At 42.2% G+C, this 25,469-nt stretch overlaps 1 protein-coding gene across 1 annotated transcript; it reads left to right on the top strand.

Annotated features, from left to right (window-relative positions):
* Positions 1 to 11,266: 11,266 nt before the first annotated feature.
* LOC119296220 (nardilysin-like) lies at positions 11,267 to 24,023 on the top strand. The gene is made up of 19 exons (XM_037574619.1): positions 11,267 to 11,679; positions 12,038 to 12,113; positions 12,296 to 12,342; positions 14,135 to 14,247; positions 14,348 to 14,421; positions 14,520 to 14,615; positions 14,696 to 14,815; positions 14,913 to 15,146; positions 15,705 to 15,853; positions 16,214 to 16,370; positions 16,447 to 16,602; positions 17,177 to 17,553; positions 18,059 to 18,208; positions 19,054 to 19,236; positions 19,433 to 19,636; positions 20,160 to 20,266; positions 21,199 to 21,352; positions 22,319 to 22,440; positions 23,368 to 24,023. Exons 1-19 carry the CDS (start codon positions 11,347 to 11,349, stop codon positions 23,612 to 23,614), a joined length of 3,099 nt encoding a protein of 1,032 aa, XP_037430516.1. The 5' UTR covers positions 11,267 to 11,346; the 3' UTR covers positions 23,615 to 24,023.
* Positions 24,024 to 25,469: the final 1,446 nt, after the last annotated feature.

The following is a 25,469-nucleotide window of genomic DNA, read 5'->3' as shown; positions in this document are numbered from 1 at the left end:
GAACCCGTAGGGTCCGCACGCTTAAGGTTTCGTTGATAGTTTTATTATGAGTTTATGAGTTTTGATATACCGAAGATTGTTCGGAGTCCCGGATGTGATCACGGACATGACGAGGAGTCTCGAAATGGTCGAGACATAAAGATCGATATATTGGACGACTATATTTGGACACCAGAAAGGTTTCGGGTGAGATTGGGACAATACCGGAGCTCCGGGAGGTTATCGGAACCCCCCGGGAGGTATATGGGCCTTACTGGGCCTTAGTGGAAAGGAGGGAGAAGAAGCAAAGGAGGGGGCGCGCCCCCCAAGCCCAATCCGAAGTGGGAGGGGGGCCGGCCCGCCCTTTCCTTCTTCCCTCCCCCCTCTTCCTTCCCTCTCCCTCTCCTAATAGGAAAGGGGGGAGTCCTACTCCCGGTTGGGGTTGGACTCCCCCCCTAGGGCGCGCCACCCCCCTTGGCCGGCCCCCTCCTCCACTCCTTTATATACGGGGGAGGGGGGCACCCCATAGACACAACAATTGATCTCTTGATCTCTTAGCTGTGTGTGGTGCCCCCCTCCACCATAGTCCTCGATAATATTGTAGCGGTGCTTAGGCGAAGCCCTGCGATGGTAGAACATCAAGATCATCACCATGTCATCGTGCTGACGAAACTCTTCCCCGACATTCTGCTGGATCGGAGTACGGGGATCGTCATTGAGCTGAACGTGTGCTAGAACTCGGAGGTGCCGTAGTTTTGGTGCTTGATCGGTCGGGCCGTGAAGACGTACGACTACATCAACCGCATTTTTCTAACGCTTCTGCTTTCGGTCTACGAGGGTACGTGGACAACACTCTCCCCTCTCGTTGCTATGCATCACCATGTTCTTGCGTGTGCGTAGGAATTTTTTTGAAATTACTACGTTCCCCAACAGTGGCATCCGAGCCTGGTTTTATGCGTAGATGTTATATGCACGAGTAGAACACAAGTGAGTTGTGGGCGATACAAGTCATACTGCTTAGCAGCATGTCATACTTTGGTTCAGCGGTATTGTTGGATGAAGCGGCCCGGACCGACATTACGCGTACACTTTCGCGAGACTGGTTTTACCGCCGTGCTTTGCACACAGGTGACTAGCGGGTGCCTGTTTCTCCAACTTTAGTTGAACCGAGTGTGGCTATGCCCGGTCCTTGCGAAGGTTAAAACATCACTAACTTGACGAACTATCGTTGTGGTTTTGATGCATAGGTAAGAACGGTTCTTGCTCAGCCCGTAGCAGCCACGTAAAATTTGCAACAACAAAGTAGAGGTCGTCTAACTTGTTTTTGCAGGGCATGTTGTGATGTGATATGGTCAAGACGTGATGCTATATTTTATTGTATGAGATGATCATGTTTTGTAACCGAAGTTATCGCCAACTGGCAGGAGCCATATGGTTGTCGCTTTATTGTATGAAATGCAAACGCCCTGTAATTACTTTACTTTATCACTAAGTGGTAGCGATAGTCGTAGAAGCAATACTTGGCGTAACGACAATGATGCTACGATGGAGATCAAGGTGTCACGCCTGTGACGATGGTGATCATGACGGTGCTTTGGGGATGGAGATCACAAGCACAAGATGATGATGGCCATATCATATCACTTATATTGATTGCATGTGATGTTTATCCTTTATGCATCTTATCTTGCTTTGATTGACGGTAGCATTTTAAGATGATCTCTCACTAATTATCAAGAAGTGTTCTCCCTGAGTATGCACCGTTGTGAAAGTTCTTCATGTTGAGACACCACGTGATGATCGGGTGTGATAGGCTCTACGTTCAAATACAATGGGTGCAAAATAGTTGCACACGCGGAATACTCAGGTTAAACTTGACGAGCCTAGCATATACAAATATGGCCTCGGAACACGGAGACCGAAAGGTCGAACGTGAATCATATAGTAGATATGATCAACATAGTGATGTTCACCATTGAAACTACTCCATCTCACGTGATGATCGGACATGGTTTAGTTGATTTGGATCACGTGATCACTTAGATGACTAGAGAGATGTCTGTCTAAGTGGGAGTTCTTTAGTAATATGATTAATTGAACTTAAATTTATCATGAACTTAGTACCTGATAGTATTTTGCTTGTCTATGTTTGTTGTAGATAGATGGCTCGTGCTATTGTTCCGTTGAATTTTAATGTGTTCCTTGAGAAAGCTAAGTTGAAAGATGATGGTAGCAATTACACGGACTGGGTCCGTAACTTGAGGATTATCCTCATTGTTGCACAGAAGAATTACGTCCTGGAAGCACCGCTGGATGCCAGGCCTGCTGCAGATGCGACTGACGACGTTAAGAACGTCTGGCAGAGCAAAGCCAATGACTACTCGATAGTTCAGTGTGCCATGTTTTACGGCTTGGAACCGGGTCTTCAACGACGTTTTCAACTTCATGGAGCACATGAGATGTTCCAGGAGTTGAAGTCAATATTTCAAGCAAATGCCTGGATTGAGAGATATGAAGTCTCCAATAAGTTCTATAGCTGTAAGATGGAGGAGAATAGTTCTGTCAGTGAACATATACTCAAAATGTCTGGGTATAATAATCACTTGATTCAACTGGGAGTTAATCTTCCTGATGATAGTGTCATTGACAGAATTCTTCAATCACTACCACCAAGCTACAAGAGCTTCGTGATGAACTATAATATGCAAGGGATGGACAAGACTATTCCCGAGCTCTTCGCAATGCTAAAAGCTGCGGAGGTAGAAATCAAGAAAGAGCATCAAGTGTTGATGGTCAATAAGACCACCAGTTTCAAGAAAAAGGGTAAAGGGAAGAAGAAAGGGAACTTCAAGAAGAACATCAAACAAGTTGTTGCTCAAGAGAAGAAACCCAAGTCTGGACCTAAGCCTAAAACTGAGTGCTTCTACTGCAAGCAGACTGGTCACTGGAAGCGGAACTGCCCCAAGTATTTGGCGGATAAGAAGGATGGCAAGGTGAACAAAGGTATATGTGATATACATGTTATTGATGTGTACCTTACTAATGCTCGCAGTAGCACCTGGGGATACTGGTTCTGTTGCTAATATTTGCAACTCGAAACAGGGACTACGGATTAAGCGAAGATTGGCTAAGGACGAGGTGACGATGCGCGTGGGAAATGGTTCCAAAGTCGATGTGATCGTGGTCGGCACGCTACCTCTACATCTACCTTCGGGATTAGTTTTAGACCTGAATAATTGTTATTTGGTGCCAGCGTTAAGCATGAACATTATATCTGGATCTTGTTTGATGCGAGACGGTTATTCATTTAAATCTAAGAATAATGTTTGTTCTATTTATATGAGTAATATTTTTTATGGTCATGCACCCTTGAAGAGTGGTCTATTTTTATTAAATCTCGATAGTGGTGATACACATATTCATAACGTTGAAGACAAAAGATGCGGAGTTGATAATGATAGTGCAACTTATTTGTGGCACTGCCATTTGGGTCATATTGGTGTAAAGCGCATGAAGCAACTCCATACTGATGGACTTCTGGAATCACTTGATTATGAATCACTTGGTACTTGCGAACCATGCATCATGGGCAAGATGACTAAAACGCCTTTCTCCGAAACTATGGAGCGAGCAACTGATTTGTTGGAAATCATACATATTAATGTATGTGGTCCAATGAATATTGAGGCTCGCGGCGGGTATCGTTATTTTCTCACCTTCACGGATGATTTGAGCAGATATGGGTATATCTACTTGATGAAACACAAGTCTGAAACATTTGAAAAGTTCAAAGAATTTCAGAGTGAAGTGGAAAATCATCGTAACAAGAAGATAAAGTTTCTACGGTCTGATCGTGGAGGAGAATATTTGAGTTACGAGTTTGGTTTACATTTGAAGCAATGCAGAATAGTTTCGCAACTCACGCCACCCGGAACACCACAACGAAATGGTGTGTCTGAACGTCGTAATTGTACTTTACTATATATGGTGCGATCTATGATGTCTCTTACTGATTTACCGCTATCATTTTGGGGTTATGCTTTAGAGACGGCCGCATTCACGTTAAATAGGGAACCATCAAAATCCGTTGAGACAACGCCTTATGAACTGTGGTTTGGCAAGAAACCAAAGTTGTTGTTTCTTAAAGTTTGGGGCTGCGACGCTTATGTGAAGAAACTTCAACCAGATAAGCTCGAACCCAAATCGGAGAAATGTGTCTTCATAGGATACCCAAAAGAGACTATTGGGTACACCTTCTATCACATATCCGAGGGCAAAATTTTTGTTGCTAAATTCGGATCCTTTCTACAGAAGGAGTTTCTCTCGAAAGAAGTGAGTGGGAGGAAAGTAGAACTTGATGAGGTAACTGTACCTGCTCCCTTATTGGAAAGTAGTTCATCACAAGAACCGGTTCCTGTGACAACTACACCAATCAGTGAGGAAGCTAATGATATTGATCATGAATCTTCAGATCAAGTTACTACTGAACCTCGTAGGTCAATCAGAGTAAGATCCGCACCAGAGTGGTACGGTAATCATATTCTGGAAGTCATGTTACTTGACCATGGCGAACCTACGAACTATGAGGAAGCCATGATGAGCCTAGATTCCGCAAAATGGCTTGAGGCCATGAAATCTGAGATGGGATCCATGTATGAGAACAAAGTATGGACTTTGGTTGACTTGCGCGATGACCGGCAAGCCATCGAGAATAAATGGATCTTCAAGAAGAAGACTGACGCTGGTGTAATGTAATTATCTACAAAGCTCGACTTGTTGCGAAAGGTTTTCGACAAGTTCAAGGGGTTGACTACGATGAGACTTTCTCACCCGTAGCGATGCTTAAGTCTGTCTGAATCATGTTAGCAATTGCCGCATTTTATAATTATGAAATATGGCAAATGTATGTCAAAACTGCATTCCTGAATGGATTTCTGGAAGAAGAGGTCTATATGATGCAACCGGAAGGTTTGTCGATCCAAAAGGTGCTAACAAAGTGTGCAAGCTCCAGCGATCCATTTATGGACTGGTGCAAGCCTCTCGGAGTTGGAATAAACGCTTTGATAGTGTGATCAAAGCATATGGTTTTATACATACTTTTGGAGAAGCTTGTATTTACAAGAAAGTGAGTGGGAGCTCTGTAGCATTTCTGATATTATATGTAGATGACATATTGTTAATTGGAAATGATATAGAATTTCTGGATAGCATAAAGGGATTTTTTCGATGAAAGACCTCGGTGAAGCTGCTTACATATTGGGCATCAAGATCTATAGAGATAGATCAAGACGCTTGATTGGACTTTCACAAAGCACATACCTTGATAAAGTTTTGAAAAAGTTCAAAATGGATCAGGCAAAGAAAGGATTCTTTCCTGTATTACAAGGTGTGAAGTTGAGTCAGACTCAATGCCCGACCACATCAGAAGATAGAGAGAAAATGAAAGATGTTCCCTATGCTTCAGCCATAGGCTCTATCATGTATGCAATGTTGTGTACCAGACCTGATGTATGCTTAGCAATAAGCTTGGCAGGGATGTACCAAAGTAATCCAGGAGTGGATCACTGGACAACGGTCAAGAATATCCTGAAATACCTGAAAAGGACTAAGGATATGTTTCTCATTTATGGAGGTGACAAAGAGCTAGTAGTAAATGGTTACGTCTATGCAAGCTTTGACACTGATCCGGACGATTCTAAATCGCAAACTGGATACGTGTTTATATTGAACGGTGGAGCTGTCAGTTGGTGCAGTTCTAAACAAAGCATCGTGGCGGGATCTACATGCGAAGCGGAGTACATAGATGCTTCGGAAGCATCAAATGAAGGAGTCTGGATGAAAGAGTTCATTTCCGATCTAGGTGTCATACCTAGTGCATCGGGACCAATGAAGATCTTCTGTGACAATACTGGTGCAATTGCCTTGGCAAAGGAATCCAGATTTCACAAGAGGACCAAGCACATCAAGAGACGCTTCAATTCCATCCGGGACCAAGTCCAGGTGGGAGACATAGAGATTTGCAAGATACATACAGATCTGAATGTTGCAGACCCGTTGACTAAGCCTCTTCCACGAGCAAAACATGATCAACACCAAGACTCCATGGGTGTTAGAATCATTACTGTGTAATCTAGATTATTGACTCTAGTGCAAGTGGGAGACTGAAGGAAATATGCCCAAGAGGCAATGATAAAGTTATTATTTATTTCCTCATATCATGATAAATGTTTATTATTCATGCTATAATTGTATTAACCGGAAACATGATACATGTGTGAATACATAGACAAACTTAATGTCACTAGTATACCTCTACTTGACTAGCTCATTAATCAAAGATGGTTATGTTTCCTAACCATAGACATGTGTTGTCATTTGATTAATGGGATCACATCATTAGGAGAATGATGTGATTGACTTGACCCATTCCGTTAGCTTAGCGCTTGATCGTTTAGTATGTTGCTATTGCTTTCTTCATGACTTATACAAGTTCCTACAACTATGAGATTATGCAACTCCCGTTTACCGGAGGAACACTTTGTGTGCTACCAAACATCACAACGTAACTGGGTGATTATAAAGGAGCTCTATAGGTGTCTCCAAAGGTACATGTTGAGTTGGCATATTTCGAGATTAGGTTTTGTCACTCCGATTGTCGGAGAGGTATCTCTGGGCCCTCTCGGTAATGCACATCACTAGCCTTGCAAGCAATGTAGCTAATGAGTTAGTTACGGAATGATGCATTACGTAACGAGTAAAGAGACTTGCCGGTAACGAGATTGAACTAGGTATTGAGATACCGACGATCGAATCTCGGGCAAGTAACATACCGATGACAAAGGGAACAACGTATGTTGTTATGTGGTTTGACAGATAAAGATCTTCGTAGAATATGTAGGAGCCAATATGAGCATCCAGGTTCCGCTATTGGTTATTGACCGGACACAGTTCTAGGTCATGTCTACATAGTTCTCGAACTCGTAGGGCCCACACGCTTAAGGTTTCATTGACAGTTTTATTATGAGTTTATGAGTTTTGATGTACCGAAGGTTGTTCGGAGTCCCGGATGTGATCACGGACATGACGAGGAGTCTCGAAATGGTCGAGACATAAAGATCGATATATTGGACGACTATATTTGGACACCGGAAAGGTTCCGAGTGAGATTGGGACAATATCGGAGCTCCAGGAGGTTATCGGACCCCCCCCCCGGGAGGTATATGGGCCTTATCGGGCCTTAGTGGAAAGTGGAAAGGAGGGAGAAGAAGCAAAGGAGGGGGCGCCCCCCCGAAGCCCAATCCGAATTGGGAGGGGGGCCGACCCCCCTTTCCTTCTTCCCTCCCCCTCTTCCTTCCCTCTCCCTCTCCTAATAGGAAAGGGGGGAGTCCTACTCCCGGTTGGGGTTGGATTCCCCCCTACGGCGCGCCACCCCCCTTGGCCGGCCCCCTCCTCCACTCCTTTATATACGAGGGAGGGGGCACCCCATAGACACAACAATTGATCTCTTGATCTCTTAGCCGTGTGCGGTGCCCCCCTCCACCATAGCCCTCGATAATATTGTAGCGGTGCTTAGGCGAAGCCCTGTGACGGTAGAACATCAAGATCGTCACCACGCCGTCGTACTGACGGAACTCTTCCTCGATATTCTGTTGGATCGGAGTACGGGGATCGTTATCGAGCTGAACGTGTGCTAGAACTCGAAGGTGCCATAGTTTCGGTGCTTGATCGGTCGGGCCGTGAAGACGTACGACTACATCAACCGCGTTGTTCTAACGCTTCCGATTTTGGTCTATGAGGGTACGTGGACAACACTCTCCCCTCTCGTTGCTATGCATCACCATGATCTTGCGTGTGCGTAGGATTTTTTTTAAATGACTACGTTCCCCAACAGCAACGCTGGGCGTTATTAAACTTTGTTGTCTATTCTCCCTGATGTACTTTCAGTCGAACTGATGGATGGACATGTTGAGCACTAATGTACTGATGTACTGTTAGCACTGATGCATCGCTGTGGGTTAATGAACTTATGCATGTTTTTTATGTTTTCCCTAAAACTGATGCATGCACATTTGGTGCACTGCCGACAACCTGAACATTGAACCTACGAGTAGTTGGCAGCTATGAAACTAATGCATGTGTTTTGTTTTCCACTGGAACTGATGCATCTACATTAGAAGTACTCCCAGTTTCTGTATCACTGAACTTATTGTGTAGTAGGTGTATTTAATCTTTTCAACAACAGTCTTTTTCTCGTTCGAACTGATGCATCTACATGACATGTACTATTAGTAATCTCAACATATAACTTGTAGTGGTAGTTGAACCTTTTATGTGAACTTATTAAGCTACCTGAACTGATGCATAACTTTATGTCCTTTTATACTCAAACTGATGCAAGCACAATAAAGGTATTGACAGTAACCTCGACATCAAAATTGTGTATCAAGTGGCAGGGACCCAATGAACTGATGTAAGAATATGCAACGTACTATCTGCTTCTGCATCATAGAATTTGCAGAACAACACGCGGGTATATGATTTTTTAAAGTAGGACTGATGAACTTATAGTGCGACATCACATGCATCTAGTGTTTGAACTGAGCGATCTAGCGTGCTTTTTCTCACACAAGCACACACATGAGCATTGGACTGAGCCTTTGTTTTTGAATCAGATTCAAGTTTCTCGAATCGGAAATTCATCAAGATTTGTAGGGGAAAGAAGGAACCACCTGAAAACGGACGCCGACAAACCTGTCGTCCCGCTCACTGATGGTGATGTGGTCTTCTTGCTAGCGGGGACGACGTTTTGGGATGAGTTTGGCAGGCGGCGCCATTGATCCTGACGGATGGAGCTTGGTTGGTGGGGGAGGGGGCGCAACCACCTTCACGGTGTCGTCGGATCCGGCGGCGACCCTCCACGCCGTCGAGGCCTCCCTTTGCTTAGGCTACCGCCGGCGCTCGCTTGTTCACGACGAGATCCACGAAAGAGGAGAAGAGGCGGCGGAGTAGGTCACGGATCCGGCGGCGGAGGAGCGACCCGTCACGGCGTCGCGGGCTCCCTCGCTCCGGCTGCCGCCGTCGCTCGCTCGCCCGCGATGGCTGCCTCCTGCGGTAGGAGGCGGGTTAGGTTGGGGGTGGGTCGGGGAGTTTCTCAGTGCAGGCTATAGGCACGCCGCACCCTTATAGGGCCGAGGGGTAACAAAATATTATTCTGTTACTAGTAACAGAATAGTCCGGCCCTATATATATAGACACACACACAAGATGTACATATATATATAGACCAAGCGGCCAGCTTGGTAAGCTACCAAGAAATTTTTGCGATCAAAGATATACATATATAGGAGGGGGTTGCTTGTGCCCTAACTATCATCCAGTTGATGACTATACAAGTATACACATGACTTGTAAAACATGTATTTATTGGACATGTAGAATAATGTTCTCTCTGGAATTCATTAGTTCGGAGTACACACGACAAAAAATATTATGGATTGTTATGTGACGGCTAGCCGACTCACAAAATTAGTGACAATAAGCCTTCTTGGCTTTGGATGCGGGAGTTTGAGATGAGGTGTTAGGGCATCTCCAACGTGCACCAAATCGCTTTCAAAATGTCTGGACCGGATGGTTCACACATTTGTAGGTTTCCAACATGGTCGTCCATGTTGGGTTGTACCATCTAGACGCTCGGAATCCCTAGGCCGGCCCAAATCGTGGGGTGGTATGGGAGAGTCCAGACGTTCGGCACGTCCGCGTACGACAAGCCGGTCCTATCAAAAACCCTTTCTCGCTCTAGAATTCTCGCCACTTTCACATCGATTGAGCGGCTACTCGTCTATCCGCATTGAATCTTTGCCGCTCCACCCATCGCATTCATGGCCGGGCAGCCGACGAGTCATCCGAGGAGCCTACACCAACTATTAAAAAGTTGGTCGACTACCCCCCCTCCAACACTACTTCCGAGCTCATTCTACACATTTTTTCTCCACCATCTGCCTTTGTCTGAGCCCTGGTAGTTCGTCAGTCGTCGTCGTCTGCCATGGCCATGGTGTGGGAGAAGATTACATGGTACAAACAACGGTCGTCGGCGCGATGTGCCAAAACCGTGGTGGAGCGGATCCGACGCCAAGCCCACAATGAGGCGGGCCAACCTTCGAGCTCTATGGAGCCATGCTTGGAGGAGGAGAGCGACCCCTTGGCACTAGCTGAGGTCGCGGAGGAGGAATCGATTGTTGTTGATGTCGCGACTACGACCGGCGGCCAACGGGACAGACTGGCTCTTCTCCATGGTGGAGGGAGAGGAACAAGCCCGTGCTGCACTCCTAGAGGGGCACTGTTCAGCCGTGGCGCACTTCTAGCGGAGTGCAAGGATGCCGTTGTTGTCATGAAAATCCTTGCAGAGCCGGAGATCGTCAGAACTGAGCGATACTCGCGTCCGTGTATAGCACCCACATGGTCGACCGAGAGCGCCACCAACTCCGTGTCAACGAGTTGTGACGCACTTGGCCCTCCGAGGAGCTCGAGGTTGAGGACGACAAGGTGGCGGAGCAACACAAAAACGATGTCAAGGTATACATCGGTGGCTCTGATGGGTTGACTCCAACGACCAATGATGGCGAGGCCGGTGGCTCCGGCGCAGGGGTCATCAACCTTGCCTTCGACGCGGAGGAGTAGGATTTATTAGTTTTTAGTTTTTATTAGAGATTCTCTCTGTTGTAGGAAAGAAAAACTAAACTAGTTAAAATGACTCGATGCTGGCCTTATTCAAAAATATGGTCGGACTGCAGGCGATCGACTAGATGTCCGCAAACATTTGGGACGTCCGTTTGGCAAGGCTAGTCATAGTGGGAGTAACTTAGCTAGTAACATAGCGCACTTCAAATTTTTTTTGCTTACGTGGCATGTAGTTAATGAGAAGTGGTAACATAATATGTTACTGTAACATAACGCTTACCAAGACAAGATAAGTCTACAAGATAATAAATGAAGTCCTCTATGACACTAGTACCATGTTACTTTGCACTATGAAGGTAGTAACTTAGACTAGTGTCATATGCATGACATTAGTATAAGTTACTCCCCACTATGACCAGCCTAAACACCACTGAAGATACGTTTGGATGGATTGAACTTTCAAACAAATTATGCGGAAAAGTTCCATTCACCGTAAGTGCATCCCAAACGGGGATTTATACGACCCCATCCTACGCCCTTGGACAAAGAATTTTGTCGCGTATGTAACCCTAAATAAACAAAACCAAGATAGTATAAACGAAGGAAACAGGGGAGAAGGCCCGCGCTGCTACTGCTCCCACCACCTCCCCCCCCTCCTTCGTATCTACAAGGCGGCGGCGGACGGCCGAGATGGCGGCGGCTGTGTCGCGTGACGACGAGCTGGTGGTGAAGTCCCCCAGCGACAACCGTTCCTACCGCCTCCTCCGCCTCGCCAATGGCCTCTGCGCCCTCCTCATCCACGACCCCGAGATCTACGCCGACGGCGGCCCTGCCCCCAAGCCCAACGAAGACGTGGACATGGACGACGGGGACGACGAAGAAGATGATGACGAAGAAGATGACGAGGAGTATAGCGACGAGGAGGGGGAGGATGACGACGACGAAGAAGGTGAGGAGGACGAGGATGGGAGCGAGCCCAAGAGGAAGAAGGACAAGGGCAGCTCCGAGCCGGTCATTAAGAAGGTACCGACGAGTTTTGCCCTTAGAGACCTGTACTTGTTCTATTCAATCTAATTTTGCTACTACATTGGATCACTCTCCTCTGTGGTGGCTGTGATGCTGCTATTATGAACATTAGCTGGATCTAGCATAATTTAGTGGCATTGACAACGATCAGACATGTGGATCATAACCGATGGAATGCAAATTGAACTGTTGAAAATAATTCGTGTGTCCAAGTGGTTAGAACCAATTGCTAGCTTGACGGACTGGTTCAGGATTGCAAATCTGGAAGGTGCATTTTGATAGCCGCGAGTATTGCTGCCTGTTGCAAGTTTAATGTTTGGTTTTGCTTTTTCTTACATGACACATCGAATTTCAGGCTGCTGCTGCAGTGTGTGTTGGAATGGGCAGTTTTGCGGACCCTCCAAAGGCACATGGCTTGGCTCATTTTCTAGGTATGCAATCATTGTCATCTTTTGTTTTACCTATCTTGTATTATGGCTGATCATATGCATCAGTTAAAAGCTTAAAACTACTAAGCCTTCTGTTCGATGCTATCCAAAAGTTGGAGGTAACTAATCTGATGATATGTACGCTCTAGCTTATAATAATATCAGAGTGTGCTGAATTTCTGCAGAGCACATGCTTTTTATGGGGAGCTCTGTTTTTCCAGATGAAAACGAGGTTTGTACAATATCTATGCTTTTACGCCCCTTCTTTTGTTCTGTGAGTCAACCCTGAGATTAGCCGTGTCTGAGAAAGTTATGTGTGTTTTTATTGTCCTTTCCCCTTATTTCAACTGTCCGTGCGTTGCTACGAAGCCATAAAAAAAGAGGAATTACCACTGGCTTAGGAGATAATCAAAAGATGATGGTGTCTTGCAGTTGTTGCATGGTTCACAATTAAAAAGAGACCGCAGATATAATAAAAGATCATATTGCAGTTGCTACAAAGTCTTGAGCGGCTTTAGTAGGTCCTTTGCAAGATTTATAGTGAGATACCATTTTGAATTTGGAACATAGGAGAATGGGCATGAGTAAGTTGAATGCACAACATCGTGGATTAGGTAGGAAGACAATATATCTCGGCATGTTGAATTGTAATTTGTTTACCCTCTTCTGCTATGACATGTAACGAAAAGAATTGGTTGGGCAGAGAAACTAAAATCAAGGCCACAATACTTGCATTTATAATTTGTGTGTTTACAAGTGTGTTATTCTCACATTAGGATAGTAGTGTATTTGTTTTTGGGATAGGTCTCACACCAGTAAAAGTAACATTTGTTTATTTATAGTCCCACATGTGGGTACTGCATTTGTTTATTTGTGTGATCCCACGTGTGAACTCACCACCAACTCCAACCTTTATAAGTAGGAAAGATTACCATCACATGCTCTGCTTGGATCAATGTTGTTTTGGTAGAAAAATATTGAAGCATTTTGGCAGTGCAATGCGTATAGTGGTGATATACATGATGATACTCTGCTATATTTGTCAAAACCTGACCTATGTGGTTACTAGACTAAGAGCATCTCCAACAGCAGACTAAAAATGTTGCTACTAAGTCCAGTTTTTGAGGAGAGAGAAGATTTAGGTAGCCAATTTTTTTTCTGCTTTTACATCCGACCTGAAAACTGGATACCTAAATTTTAAGCTTCTAATTCGAATAATATTAAACTCATGTCAAATAACAAATAAAACACAAACAGTACTTAATTATTATATGGTTCATCAATCCACAATCCGAAACTCAACACAATTTCCAAAAAAAAAACCCTTGAAGGATTCCGTCGAACACTTAAGGGGCACCGAGCTTGATTTCGGCTGGTGGAGGTTCCCGGGGCCGAGAAGGTCGCCGGATGGCTAGCAAAGGCATCGGGAGGGACCCAGGGGTGGAGGGGAGCCGGGGTGCGGCCCACTCCGGCAGCGCCGAGCTGCCCGAGCACCTAGAGCTCGGCACAGAGCCGCGGCTCAATGGTGGTCACGGGGTTCTTGTGCGCGTTGCGCGGCTGCTAATTGACCTTGGCAGGTAGCGGGAGACGGCCGGAGTCGGCACAAAATACACCTTATAGACAGAAACGACGGAGTGACATACTAATGAACCATGATAATAAAATATAAACTTGCCTTGTGTTGGGATCAGACAAAAACCTGAAACATCTTTGTTTATAAGTGCCAATATAGCACTTGATGCTGCACACCATAGGGCTATAGTGGGCTGCTACATCGCAGCTAGCTGAAATGTAGCAGCCCTTTGTCCACCATGACAGTTCTAGTACTGGTCTGTTTGCACAGTACCCATGCTACAATGATTCACATAGTCCCTGAGCTTTTGTATTCCCTTTGTCTCACATGCAAACTTGCTTTGTCTTACATTTGCAATATGTTACATTTCCTAGTAATTTGTTAATGAAGACCTTAATTTTGTAGATTTGGTGAATGCTTTTATAGCAATTTGATAAATATTCTTATGTAGTATGACAGTTACCTGTCCAAACACGGTGGTTCATCCAACGCTTTTACCGAAACTGAGTACACATGCTATCATTTTGAGGTCAATCGGGAGTATCTAAAGGGAGCCTTAGACAGGTAGTTATCATTTGCTATTCTTCATTCTATTATTCTTAATCTGTAACATAAATGCTGAGTTCAGGTTTATACTAACACATGGTTCTGATTCCATGCTTAGATTTTCTCAGTTCTTTGTATCACCTCTTGTTAAGGCTGAAGCTATGGACCGCGAGATTTTAGCAGTAGACTCAGGTATGTGTTTTTTCCTTTCTGTCTAACCAGTAACCACTGCTAGTTATTGTTTCACTGTCTAAATTAACTTTGTTGCTTCAACTATTATCTTATGTTAGAGTTCAATCAAGTTCTGCAAAGCGATAGCTGCCGCCTTTACCAACTGCAGTCCCATACTTGCTCTCAAGGGCACCCATTGAATAGATTTACCTGGGGTATGCTTATCATTTGGTTATTTTAATGTCGTGATATCCATTGAATTATACTGGGGCTGAACTTTTGAGATTATCTGTAGGAAACAAGAAAAGCTTGTCGAATGCAATGGGCAGTGGAATCAATCTAAGGGAAGAGATTTTGCAAATGTACATGAGTAACTATCATGGAGGGATGATGAAGCTAGTTATAATTGGGGGAGGTGAGGCTGGTTACCTATTTTAATTGTATATTCACTAAATAAATGAATTCATGCTCTTCTTTTGCTATTAATTATCTGTATGGTTCATTTGTTTCAGAACCCCTTGACACTCTAGAAGCCTGGACCATGGAGCTATTCAGTGAAGTTAAAGCTGGTCCTCTGTTAGAAATAAGTCCAAAGACTGATATGCCTTTCTGGAAATCTGGTAAACTTCATAAGCTAGAGGCTGTCAGAGATGTTCACAGTCTTTTCCTGTCATGGACACTTCCTTGCCTGCACAAGGAATACATGAAGAAACCAGAAGATTACTTGGCACATCTCCTTGGTCATGGTAAATAACTCCTGCGTACCTATAGCTGTAACCTTTTTCTGTTCCGTTCAGGTGCTGCACCTTTAATCAATGGTTGAATACTAAGCATGCAGTTGATTCACCCTTCAAATATTTTTTTCATCACGTTTTCTTCTTTCAAGGGGTTTCAGGCTGTTTAATTGTAGCCCTTCTTCCCTGTAGGTTCAAATCCTGACAACAAATTCACATTTATTTAATATGATTGTATCAGTTAGATTACCTGATTGAATATACATTCTTATGCATTGTCCCCTTGTGGGCTGTGCTGTTTATGCCCTCACCTGAAGCGTTTTGCTGAAATGTCCTTCCATTCTTCACTCAGGGCTATCTTATTTTGTGTTAACCTCTGGTAACTTATGTACTCTTTGCAGAACAGCATCTTTACAGAATTTTTTTGCATAATAAAGACAATTTGTTTTTGAATAGCTTCCAATGCTGGTTGCTATCTTTGTTTAATGTTGATTTGGAGCATGCAGAAGTTTCATCTTATGTAATCACGCCCTGCAATTTAGTGTCTGACCATTTTGTTTCTATTTTCAGAGGGCAAGGGTAGCTTGCTATATTTTTTGAAAGCTAAAGGTTGGGCTAGCACATTGAGTGCTGGCGTTGGCACTGGAGGAACACAACGATCCTCGTATGCCTATATCTTTGAGATGTCTATCCGCCTTTCTGATTCTGGACTTAAAAATGTATGCAGGTTCATACGATGCTTGCCTTTCTTGTTTTATCTGAGTATCTTTGTTGGTTGAAACTCCTTTTCTCCTCGCATCAAAGTATTTTATTCTTTACATCATTTTTGTGGAACTGTTGTAGTTAACAACTACCAGCAAATGCCTTCTGCTAAGGAACATGTGATTGATTGTAGTTAGCATCATTTTCTTCCATGAAGTTGGCTGCCAAACATTGTTGAGACTAATATTCATCAGAAAATTTATAACTAGCGGCAATTCATCCAATCTTTTGATAATTCTTGCATTCACATGTCTCTTACTATTTTACTTCCTAGGGAAGCACAATAATACATTTTCTGACATGGAATGCTTTTGTAGCTCTTCGAGGTCATTACAGCTGTGTACCAATATATAAATTTACTTAAGCAGTCTGAGCCGCAAGAATGGATATTTAAGGAACTTCAGGACATTGGGTACATGGAATTCAGATTTGCAGAAGAGCAACCTCCAGATGATTATGTAGTAGATCTTGCAGGTCATCACCTTTTCCATCTTGTTTCGCTTAATTTGTTTATGATGGATGCAGAGCTTACTTAAATTCTACTTTGCAGAAAATATGCTATTTTATTCTGAAAAACACATAATTTCTGGAGAATATATTTATGAGGGATGGGAGCCAGAGTTAGTCAAGCATGTTCTGAGCTTCTTTCATCCAGACAACATGAGAGTTGACATACTTAGCAGATCATTTGATAAACAGTCCCAAGGTAAGCAGTCCGTCTTGCCAGTCTTTTGGGGGGTCTGGTTAATGCACAACGCTCCTATGCCAGGCTCGTGAACACTAGACTTGTGCTACATGATGCGAGTTGTTTGAAGTTTCAAGTCAACACTGTTATTTCAACATTTGATGCTCGTTTGTTGAATCATGACTCGATATTGCTAACTATTGTACTAGTAAAATGAGATGCCTCATCTTGTGATCATCATCATTATTTTTCTCTCCTTAATTTAGTGTATAAAAGCACGGGAATCCTTTTTTTTTCATAATTATAATTATATTCTGGTATGATATGTATAATAATAATAATAATAATAATGCTATTTCATGCTTTGGCCTAGCCATACAATTTCCATAGATGAAACTCATTCTGTTTGTGGAATTATATGAAGTAACAGCTTGTTGGCTTTGGAGGGCTTAATTTGACATATTGTTTACCCCACATGCGGTGGAGAGTTAGAATTCTAACTATGAGACAGGGCCCAAGTCACAGTTTGTTCAACTGCATATCATGCCTGATTGTTTCATTATTTTGCATTTCTAATGCAGTCTGTTTCCTGCAGCCATTAGATGTGAACCATGGTTTGGTTCACAGTACATTGAAGAGGATATTCCGTCATCTTTGATTGAAAGCTGGAGAAATCCTGTGGAGATAGATGGTAATTTTCATTTACCTCGGAAGAATGAATACATCCCAGGGGACTTCAGTCTGCGTAATGCTAGCATTCCTAAATCCTCAAACGATGATAATCCTCGATGTATTGTGGATGAACCATTCATAAAGCTCTGGCACAAGATGGATATTACATTTAATGTTCCTCGTGCCAATGCATACTTTTTGATTTCTGTCAAGGATGGCTGTAGCAGCCTCAGAAACTCTGTTCTGACAGATCTGTTTGCAAACCTTCTTAAAGATGAGCTAAATGAGGTCCTCTATCAGGTGGGTATTATTGAATTTGTTTCAACATCTGTTTTATGAGCTTACCGTAGTTCTTTTATTTTCATGGTGCTGCTAATATTTGTCATTATTGAACTTAAATCTAGAGTGGCTGAGATTTACATCTAATACAGGGCTTGACCATCAGTTAGATACCTGACTTTTGCAGCAGATCCGATTTTTGTTATTTATGCAAAAACTCGAGCATAGGAATCATCTGTTGACTACTAAATTTTATTATGCATTTTATTTCGCAATGTTCCTTGTTTTACTCACTAAGGCCTAGATGCTGTAAATAATGATACAACCCAGCCACCTACTGTCCAATGTTTCAGTTTGCTGTCTTGCTTTTCCGATCAGATATCAGAACTCTCGTCCAAGTCCCCCTCTTTTTAGTATTTGCAATATTATTTATTTTGAAATCACAGTATCTACAATCTTGTCGACTATTGTTAAATGGTTTGACCTATCTGAGTTATTTCTTGCAACTGGTTTATGAACCTCCCAGGCTTACGTGGCTAAACTCGAGACATCATTATCTGTCGTTGGTAGCAACCTTGAGCTAAAGCTTTATGGTTACAATGACAAGCTGGCCATCCTGTTGTCCCACATCTTGGCTGCTTCTCAATCCTTTTCTCCAAAGATAGATAGGTTTGAGGTAATGTATCTTTATGCTGAACACATGATTGATTATTTCGAAATATAAGTGTGACAATGTGAAAGAATATTTCTTATGTTTGCGTGGATTTTAAATTTTGTGCTGAACACATGATAGATTATTTCAAAATATAAGTGTGACAACGTGAAAGAATATTTCTTATGTTTGCGTGGATTTTAAATTTTGTGCTGAACACATGATAGATTATTTCGAAATATAAGTGTGACAACGTGAAAGAATATTTCTTACGTTTGCGTGGATTTAAGTTTTGTGTTCTGTACCTTTTCCTTTAACGTCGACCACAAAAATGGCTAACTCAATGATGAGTTTTCTTGTAATTATTGGTATAATCAGATTATTTCGAAATATGAGTGTGACAACGTGAACACATGATAGATTATTTCGAGATATAAGTGTGACAACGTGAACACATGATAGATTATTTCGAAATATAAGTGTGACAACGTGAAAGAATATTTCTTATGTTTGTGTGGATTTAAAATTTTGTGTTCTGTACCTTTTCCTTTAACGTCCACCACAAAAATGGATAACTTAAGTGACTTTTCTTGTAATAATTGTTGATATAATCAGATTAGGCAAACAATGCATTCCTTTGATCCTACTGTATTTTTTCTGTCTTATTAATTGACATAGTTACCCTCCAGTGAGAGAAGCGCATGAATTGACTGCAGCCTAACCAGCTATTTGACTGGCCTATACAGTTTCTTTTGGTATTCACCTCGCTAGTTGTTAACATATGGAGAACATAGTTCAAGAAAACACATAACCATCCATAAACTTCTACACCTTAGTATTTATATATTGCTTTATTGTGCACTCATTAGGTCATCAAGGAGGACTTGGAAAGAGCTTACAGAAACACGAATATGAAACCTATGAGCCATTCCACCTACTTGAGGCTACAGTTCTTACGTCAAATATTCTGGGACGTCAATGAAAAATTGAAAGTTCTTGCGACGTTAACCTTTCCAGATCTGGCAGCATTTGTTCCAGAGCTCCTTTCTCAGGTAAGGATAACAAATGCTCTTTATTTTCTCCAGTATTTCTGGTGCTGCCTGTTCTTACATGTGTCAAATGATATCAAAAGGCTAAAGATGCTTTGTTGAAAGTATGGTTCTGATAAGGAAATGTTTGGTATGGTTTTTTATATCATGTATACATTTGCTAGACTTTAGAAACCACTTCCTGTTTGGACACATGCAGTTGCACATCGAGGGCCTATGTCATGGTAACCTGTTAGGAGAGGAAGCGATAAATATATCAAAAATATTCCAGAATACTTTGTCAGGCCAGACACTGTCAGTGGAGGCAAGACATGGTGAAAGAGTTCTTTGCATTCCTCATGGTGCAAATTTTATTAGAAGTGTACGTGTGAAGAATGATCTTGAAGAGAATTCTGTGGTTGAGGTGGGCTATGTTCCAGTTCCCTGTTTTATTAGATGCTGTTTGAATTATAACTGGTCTTGAAGAGAATTTTATTACTCCCTCCGTTCCTAAATATTTGTCTTTCTAGACATTCAAATGGACTACAACATACGGATGTATGTAGACATATTTTAAAATGTAGATTCAACCATTTTACTTTGTATGTAGTCATTTGTTGAAATCTCTAGAAAGACAAGTATTTAGGAACGGAGGGAGTAGAAGTTTACTGAAGCATACCACTTTTGCATGTTTCTTTAGATGCTGTTTAAATTATAAATTATATGTTGAATCGCATCCAGGTCCTGAACATTTTCACTGTGATAGTATCATGTATGTCGAATAGCCTACTATGTGAAATGCAACCACTTTGAAATATTGCATAGGCATCCGACCTAACCTCAAGAAACATGCACAAGTGTGCCTCAAGAGGCTGCTCTTCTATTTTAATTTTAATTTTTCAATTTAGGTTAATCAGACAACCTTCTGATATACCACTTCTTGTCAGGTTTATTTTCCAGTCGAGCAAGACATCGGAAAGGAGTCAACAAGGCTGAGAGCCATTACAGATCTTTTCAGCAATATCATTGAAGAACCTTGCTTTGATCAGCTGAGGTATAATTTGTTTTCTTGTTTTCTAGACAAAGTGTGAGTGCCAAGTAGTGTAGTTCGATCCATAATATAGCACTCACAGTATTTTTCAAGCTCATCTCACACACAAACCAATGACGCACCCACTATTAGAAATACTACTTACAGTGGGCCATGCATACTCCTATCCCTATTAAATGACATACTACTACAACCACTAATCTTTCTTTTACAGTACTAAAGTACAAGTAGAAAGTGGAAATATTGCAATTAGAGCACTTGTAGGCATAGCCGGTCCCAAGCCCGGGTAAAGGAGGAGGGTTGTGATAGGCTTGGCGAGCCAACGTAAAAACTAGCCAGTCCCATAGGTATGAAACCCATTTGAGCGAGAGTAGTACTAGGATGGACCTCCTGGGAAGTCCTCGTGAAAGGGTTTCATATCTAAGGGTTGTGATAGGCTTGGCGAGCCAACGTAAAAACTAGCCAGTCTTTTGGGTATGAAACCCATTTGGGCGAGAGTAGTACTAGGATGGGTGATCTCCTGGGAAGTCCTCGTGAAAGGGTTTCATATCTAGCCTACCCCAACTTGTTTGGGATAAAAGGCTTCGTAAGTAAGTAAGTAGAGCACTTGTGATGTCCTCAATGAGAATTATTGTGAAAAGCACTTTCCAAAATAAGTGTGCACTTGTGATGTCCTCAATGAGAATTGTTGTGAAAAGACGCTTTCCTAAATAAGTGCACATATTTCAAAGTGGTTGGAGTATTATGGATTTATTTTGAAAATAAGTTCTATACACAATGTTTCTTCTTTTTGCAAAGTTGGTCAGAACCAAAATAGTTTTGCCTGCTTGTAATTGTAGGAGATCACCTTTTTTTACGGGAGGGAGTATACTTTTGTTACTATTTGTATTCTGCAACAACCTTGCTAATTGATTTTCTTGGCATTCCAATGATAGAACGAAGGAGCAGCTTGGTTATACTGTGGACTCCAGTCCAAGGATGACTTACCGCCTGCTGGCGTATTGTTTTCGAGTTATGTCCTCCAAGTATAGCCCTGTTTACCTGCAAAGCAGGATTGATAACTTTATTGATGGTCTGTCTGCTTTGCTGGTATGCTACTCTCCTACACATTTCTATGTCAGCCCTTCATTTTATTAGACTATCTTATAATCTTGCACCTGACCTGACAGAAAATATATGTTAATCAACATATTTATCTAACTACTAAGGGCCTGTTTGGTTGGAAGCTAACTTTTCCATACTTTGCCACACATTCTTTGCTAAACTTGCCTAACTTTGGCATATCTAAGAGAATCTTGCCACACTTTTTGAGTGTATTATGACATATGGGGCTTATTTGTCACAAAAAGCAATCTCGCCTAAGGTGTGGTTAAAACCCAACACTTATATTACTTGGTTAAACTCGCTTAACTTGAGGTGTGGCAACGTGTTGCTAGGAACCAAACAGCCCCTAAGATGTTGGTGACATGCTTCGTGCATCAATTTTATTGTCGTAACAGCACAATGATGTTTATCTCTGACTGATGGAAATCCTGCACTCATGTTTTGATTAATCTTTGTTGACATTTACCTTTATTCTAAGCAAGAATGCCTAAACAAATTGCCTTTGAGATGTTTCTTCATGGTATATTTCAAAATGAACTTTGCTTGACTTATGCAGTCTTAACAAAGTATGCTTTTTTGGTGTATTCCTTTCTTTTAATCATGTATCCATGTCTTCACTGGAAAAAAATATGTCTTGCATAAATATTCATGTTCATACTTGAATATGAAATTCCCGTATACAACTTCTCTCAGTTATATTAATATTTTTATGCTGTTCATGCAATTGGAAAACACAAGATATCTCAAGCTTTTTATGCTGTTCATACTTGATCCCGTTGTAGTTGAAGTTGAATTCTCAAAACATCAAGTTGTTAGTGAAATATTGTTACCTGTCACTATATTTCATACTGTGTTTTGTGGACAAACTTCGTTAATTTTTGAAAACTGAAAAATCAATTAATTGCAATCTCACAATTACTTACATTTGGTCAATACCTGTGTGCTTTGAAGGATGGGCTTGAGGAGGAGACTTTTGAGCATCACAAGAGTGGGCTAATAGCTCAAAAACTTGAGAAGGATCCTTCCCTTAGCTATCAAACTGGTGATTACTGGTCGCAGATTACCGACAAAAGGTATAACTTCTTTCCTGCTACATGTCTATACGTCATTTAGAACTTATGTGAAACGAATTAAATAGTCCGTCTCAAAATAAAAGTCGTTTTTGTAGGCTAGTTTATAGCCTACAAAAACGTCTTATATTTCGAGATGGAGGTAGTATATCATTTGAGGTCAGGACTATGGGTGTTCATGGGTTGGGTCTGACCACTCAACCTACACAATTAAACCCACGCCACATATTTCCATGTGGTGTTGGTATGGTTATGTATAAACAGTGGAACCCTTCCTCTTCCTCTTTCCTTGCTACAATAGTATGTAGAGCGCTTTATCACGAGCACCTCCTCACCATTCTACGATGCAATGCATGATGTGGTATAAACCATTTTGCCATCGAACCCGTTTGTTTCCCTGAGCTGGTTTGAATTTCAGCCAAACCGTCCTAGGCGGCACAAAGCTTTCAAAACTGAAAATATACCGATTAGTGTTATGTGGACACACTGGACTTTTAACCGTTCATTCAGTTACGGGTACAAATTATCCAGGCCGTGTGCTTCATAACCTTGTCCAATGCCCAGGCCTGTTCACAGTGCAAGTGCTGATAACAAATTGCCATAAAGCTGCAGGCCAATAACTGGCCGGGAACTAGTTGGAAATGGCCAGTTGTTATTTTTTCATTTGCATGTTTCACTTTTGTAATACGAAGTACTGCTTATAAAAGCAGCGATGTCTCATAATCTGCAGAATTTGTAACTTTGGTCACTTGGGCAAAAGAAACCCATGTGCAACCTGACAAATATTTTGAGCTGCATATAGTTTCAAATAATATGTCATGGATCACGTGAGTACTTTTACCTCCGTTCTTTACTGATGGATTTGATTAATGCTTCATGTATCCTTTCATCCCTCATATAGTCTCATGTTGTGGAAAAATCCAATTATAGGTATATGTTTGATATGTCAAAACTGGAAGCTGAAGAGCTAAGGACAGTTGGGAAGGAGGACGTCATCAGTTGGTACAATACCTACATAAGATCATCTTCTCCAACACGTAGACGATTGGCAATACATGTGTATGGTTGCAACTCGGATATTGCTGAGGCTGCCAAGCTGCAAGAGCAGTCATGGACTGCAATTGATGATGTTGAATCCTTGAAGGGTTCTTCCCAATTTTATCCGAGCCTCTGCTGAGGGAAGTGGATCCTGTTTGTTTGGTACAATGCACATAGGATCATCTCCGAAGCTCAGATGGCTATGTATCATTTGTGTGGCTGCAGCTTGTGCATCTCTTACCGTAGTTGATACATAATAAAACAACCATCTACAGAAAATCATTTGTGTGGCTGCCTCCACCAAGCTGCAAGAGCATCCCTGTACCATAGTTGATACATAAAACAATCATCTACAGAAAATCCACCACATTCGGTATTAAAGGGTATTCTTCTGCTGGTAAGATTAGTATAGTGTTTTATAGTGCAGCATGCACCTCATTTTTGAACTAGTAAGTGCGGCTTTCTTCAACTTGTACCCAGAAAAATGTAATCTTCCACCTACGTGGGCCCAGTTAATCAATATTGTGGATCTTTTTTTTTTTACTTTATATTGTATGATTTGTCAAGATAGGTGGAATTGCTACTGAATTTCATTTTTCTTTATATAAGCTCAACAACAGCTTAAATTTCGGCTATCCTCCAATATTACCTTGTTTTTCATCCAGTAACTAATGTTTTTTTTATTTCTCAAACCTATGCAATGCTGATAATAAAAATGTGAGTTCAGAATCTCAGATCTTCTCCAAGCTTAACTTGTTTTCCACTCATGACCTAATGTGTTTTCCCCCTGATGACACGTGTGCTGACAATCAAAACATGAGTTCAGCTCATCTAGTGTGCCATGTATTTCATCCAGGTTTCCTTGGCTATACATACATGAGCGCTTGCTGTCAAACATAAAAATAAAAATGCATGAATGTTGTTCGAGGGCTGTTGGGCAATTTTCTCTGTTTACGCTTAACATGTCAAGGTTGGCCTTGTGGCCCTGTAAGACGGAGGAAGATACCGAGGTTGCAACTTCAAGAGTGAAGAATTTGCCGGGCTCCTTCGAGGAGCACCGCCAGGCCCAATGAGTGCGCTATGTTGGAACTGTCGTGGCGTGAGCAAAGCCGTGACAGTTCGAGAGGTTCGCGAGTTCACGAACAAATTTGCTCCTACCCTCTTATGTATCGTGGAAACCCAGTTAGAAGGCTCGAGGATAGAAGCATTAGCAGGTACTTTTGGTTATGATCATAGTTTTGCTATTGATAGTCATGGTAGAAGTGGAGGTATAGGCATTTTCTAGAACAATGAAATAAAGTTGGAAATCCTTGGTTACTCGGACTACCATATTGGTTGTTCTGTTGAGGAGGGAGGCTTTGAGCCTTGGAGAGCTACTGTGGTTTATGGCGAAGCGCAGACACATCTTCGATATAAAACTTGGGACACTTTGAAAAACATTAGCACTTCCAGCAGTCTACCTTGGCTTTGCCTTGGTGATTTTAATGAAGTTCTACGTCCCGACAAGCATGAAGGAGTTGGGCAAAGGAGTAATGTGCAGATACAGAATTTTTGTGATGCGGTTGACGTGTGCATGTTGCTAGATGTGGGTTATGTGGGTCGTTTCTGGACCTTTGAAAAGAAAGTGAGAGGGAGGGGGGGGGGGATCCTACACGAGGGTACGGCTGGATCGCGCCCTAGCTAATCCTGATTGGCGCGCAAGGTTTCCCCTTGCAGACCTGACACACTTGACGACAGCGTCCTTTGATCATTGCCCCATCTTGTTGCGTCTGAATAGAGAGCAGCCACGGAGCAGGCAGCCGAAAGCTTTCCGGTATGAAGTAATGTGGGAAGGCCACGAATCGTGGACAAACACAATCAGTGCAGCATGGACGGGCGGGGGAACAAGCAATAGAGTGGTGGAACTTCGGGCTAAACTGCAAGCTATATCCCAGGATTTGGGACGGTGGAATAATGAGACCTTTGGAAACGTTCGAAAAGAGATCAAAAAGTTG

Source organism: Triticum dicoccoides, chromosome 4B, assembly GCF_002162155.2.
Source record: "Triticum dicoccoides isolate Atlit2015 ecotype Zavitan chromosome 4B, WEW_v2.0, whole genome shotgun sequence".
NCBI lineage: Eukaryota > Viridiplantae > Streptophyta > Magnoliopsida > Poales > Poaceae > Triticum > Triticum dicoccoides.
This window is presented reverse-complemented; position numbering and strand designations above follow the sequence as displayed.

Excerpts from the sequence above, each read along its gene's own strand:
- LOC119296220 (XM_037574619.1), top strand. The coding sequence starts at position 11,347 with ATGGCGGCGGCTGTGTCGCGTGACGACGAGCTGGTGGTGAAGTCCCCC. Across the intron at positions 14,248-14,347 it reads CTAAAGGGAGCCTTAGACAG|ATTTTCTCAGTTCTTTGTAT; the intron begins GTAGTTATCATT and ends TTCCATGCTTAG. Across the intron at positions 18,209-19,053 it reads CAAAGATAGATAGGTTTGAG|GTCATCAAGGAGGACTTGGA; the intron begins GTAATGTATCTT and ends TGCACTCATTAG.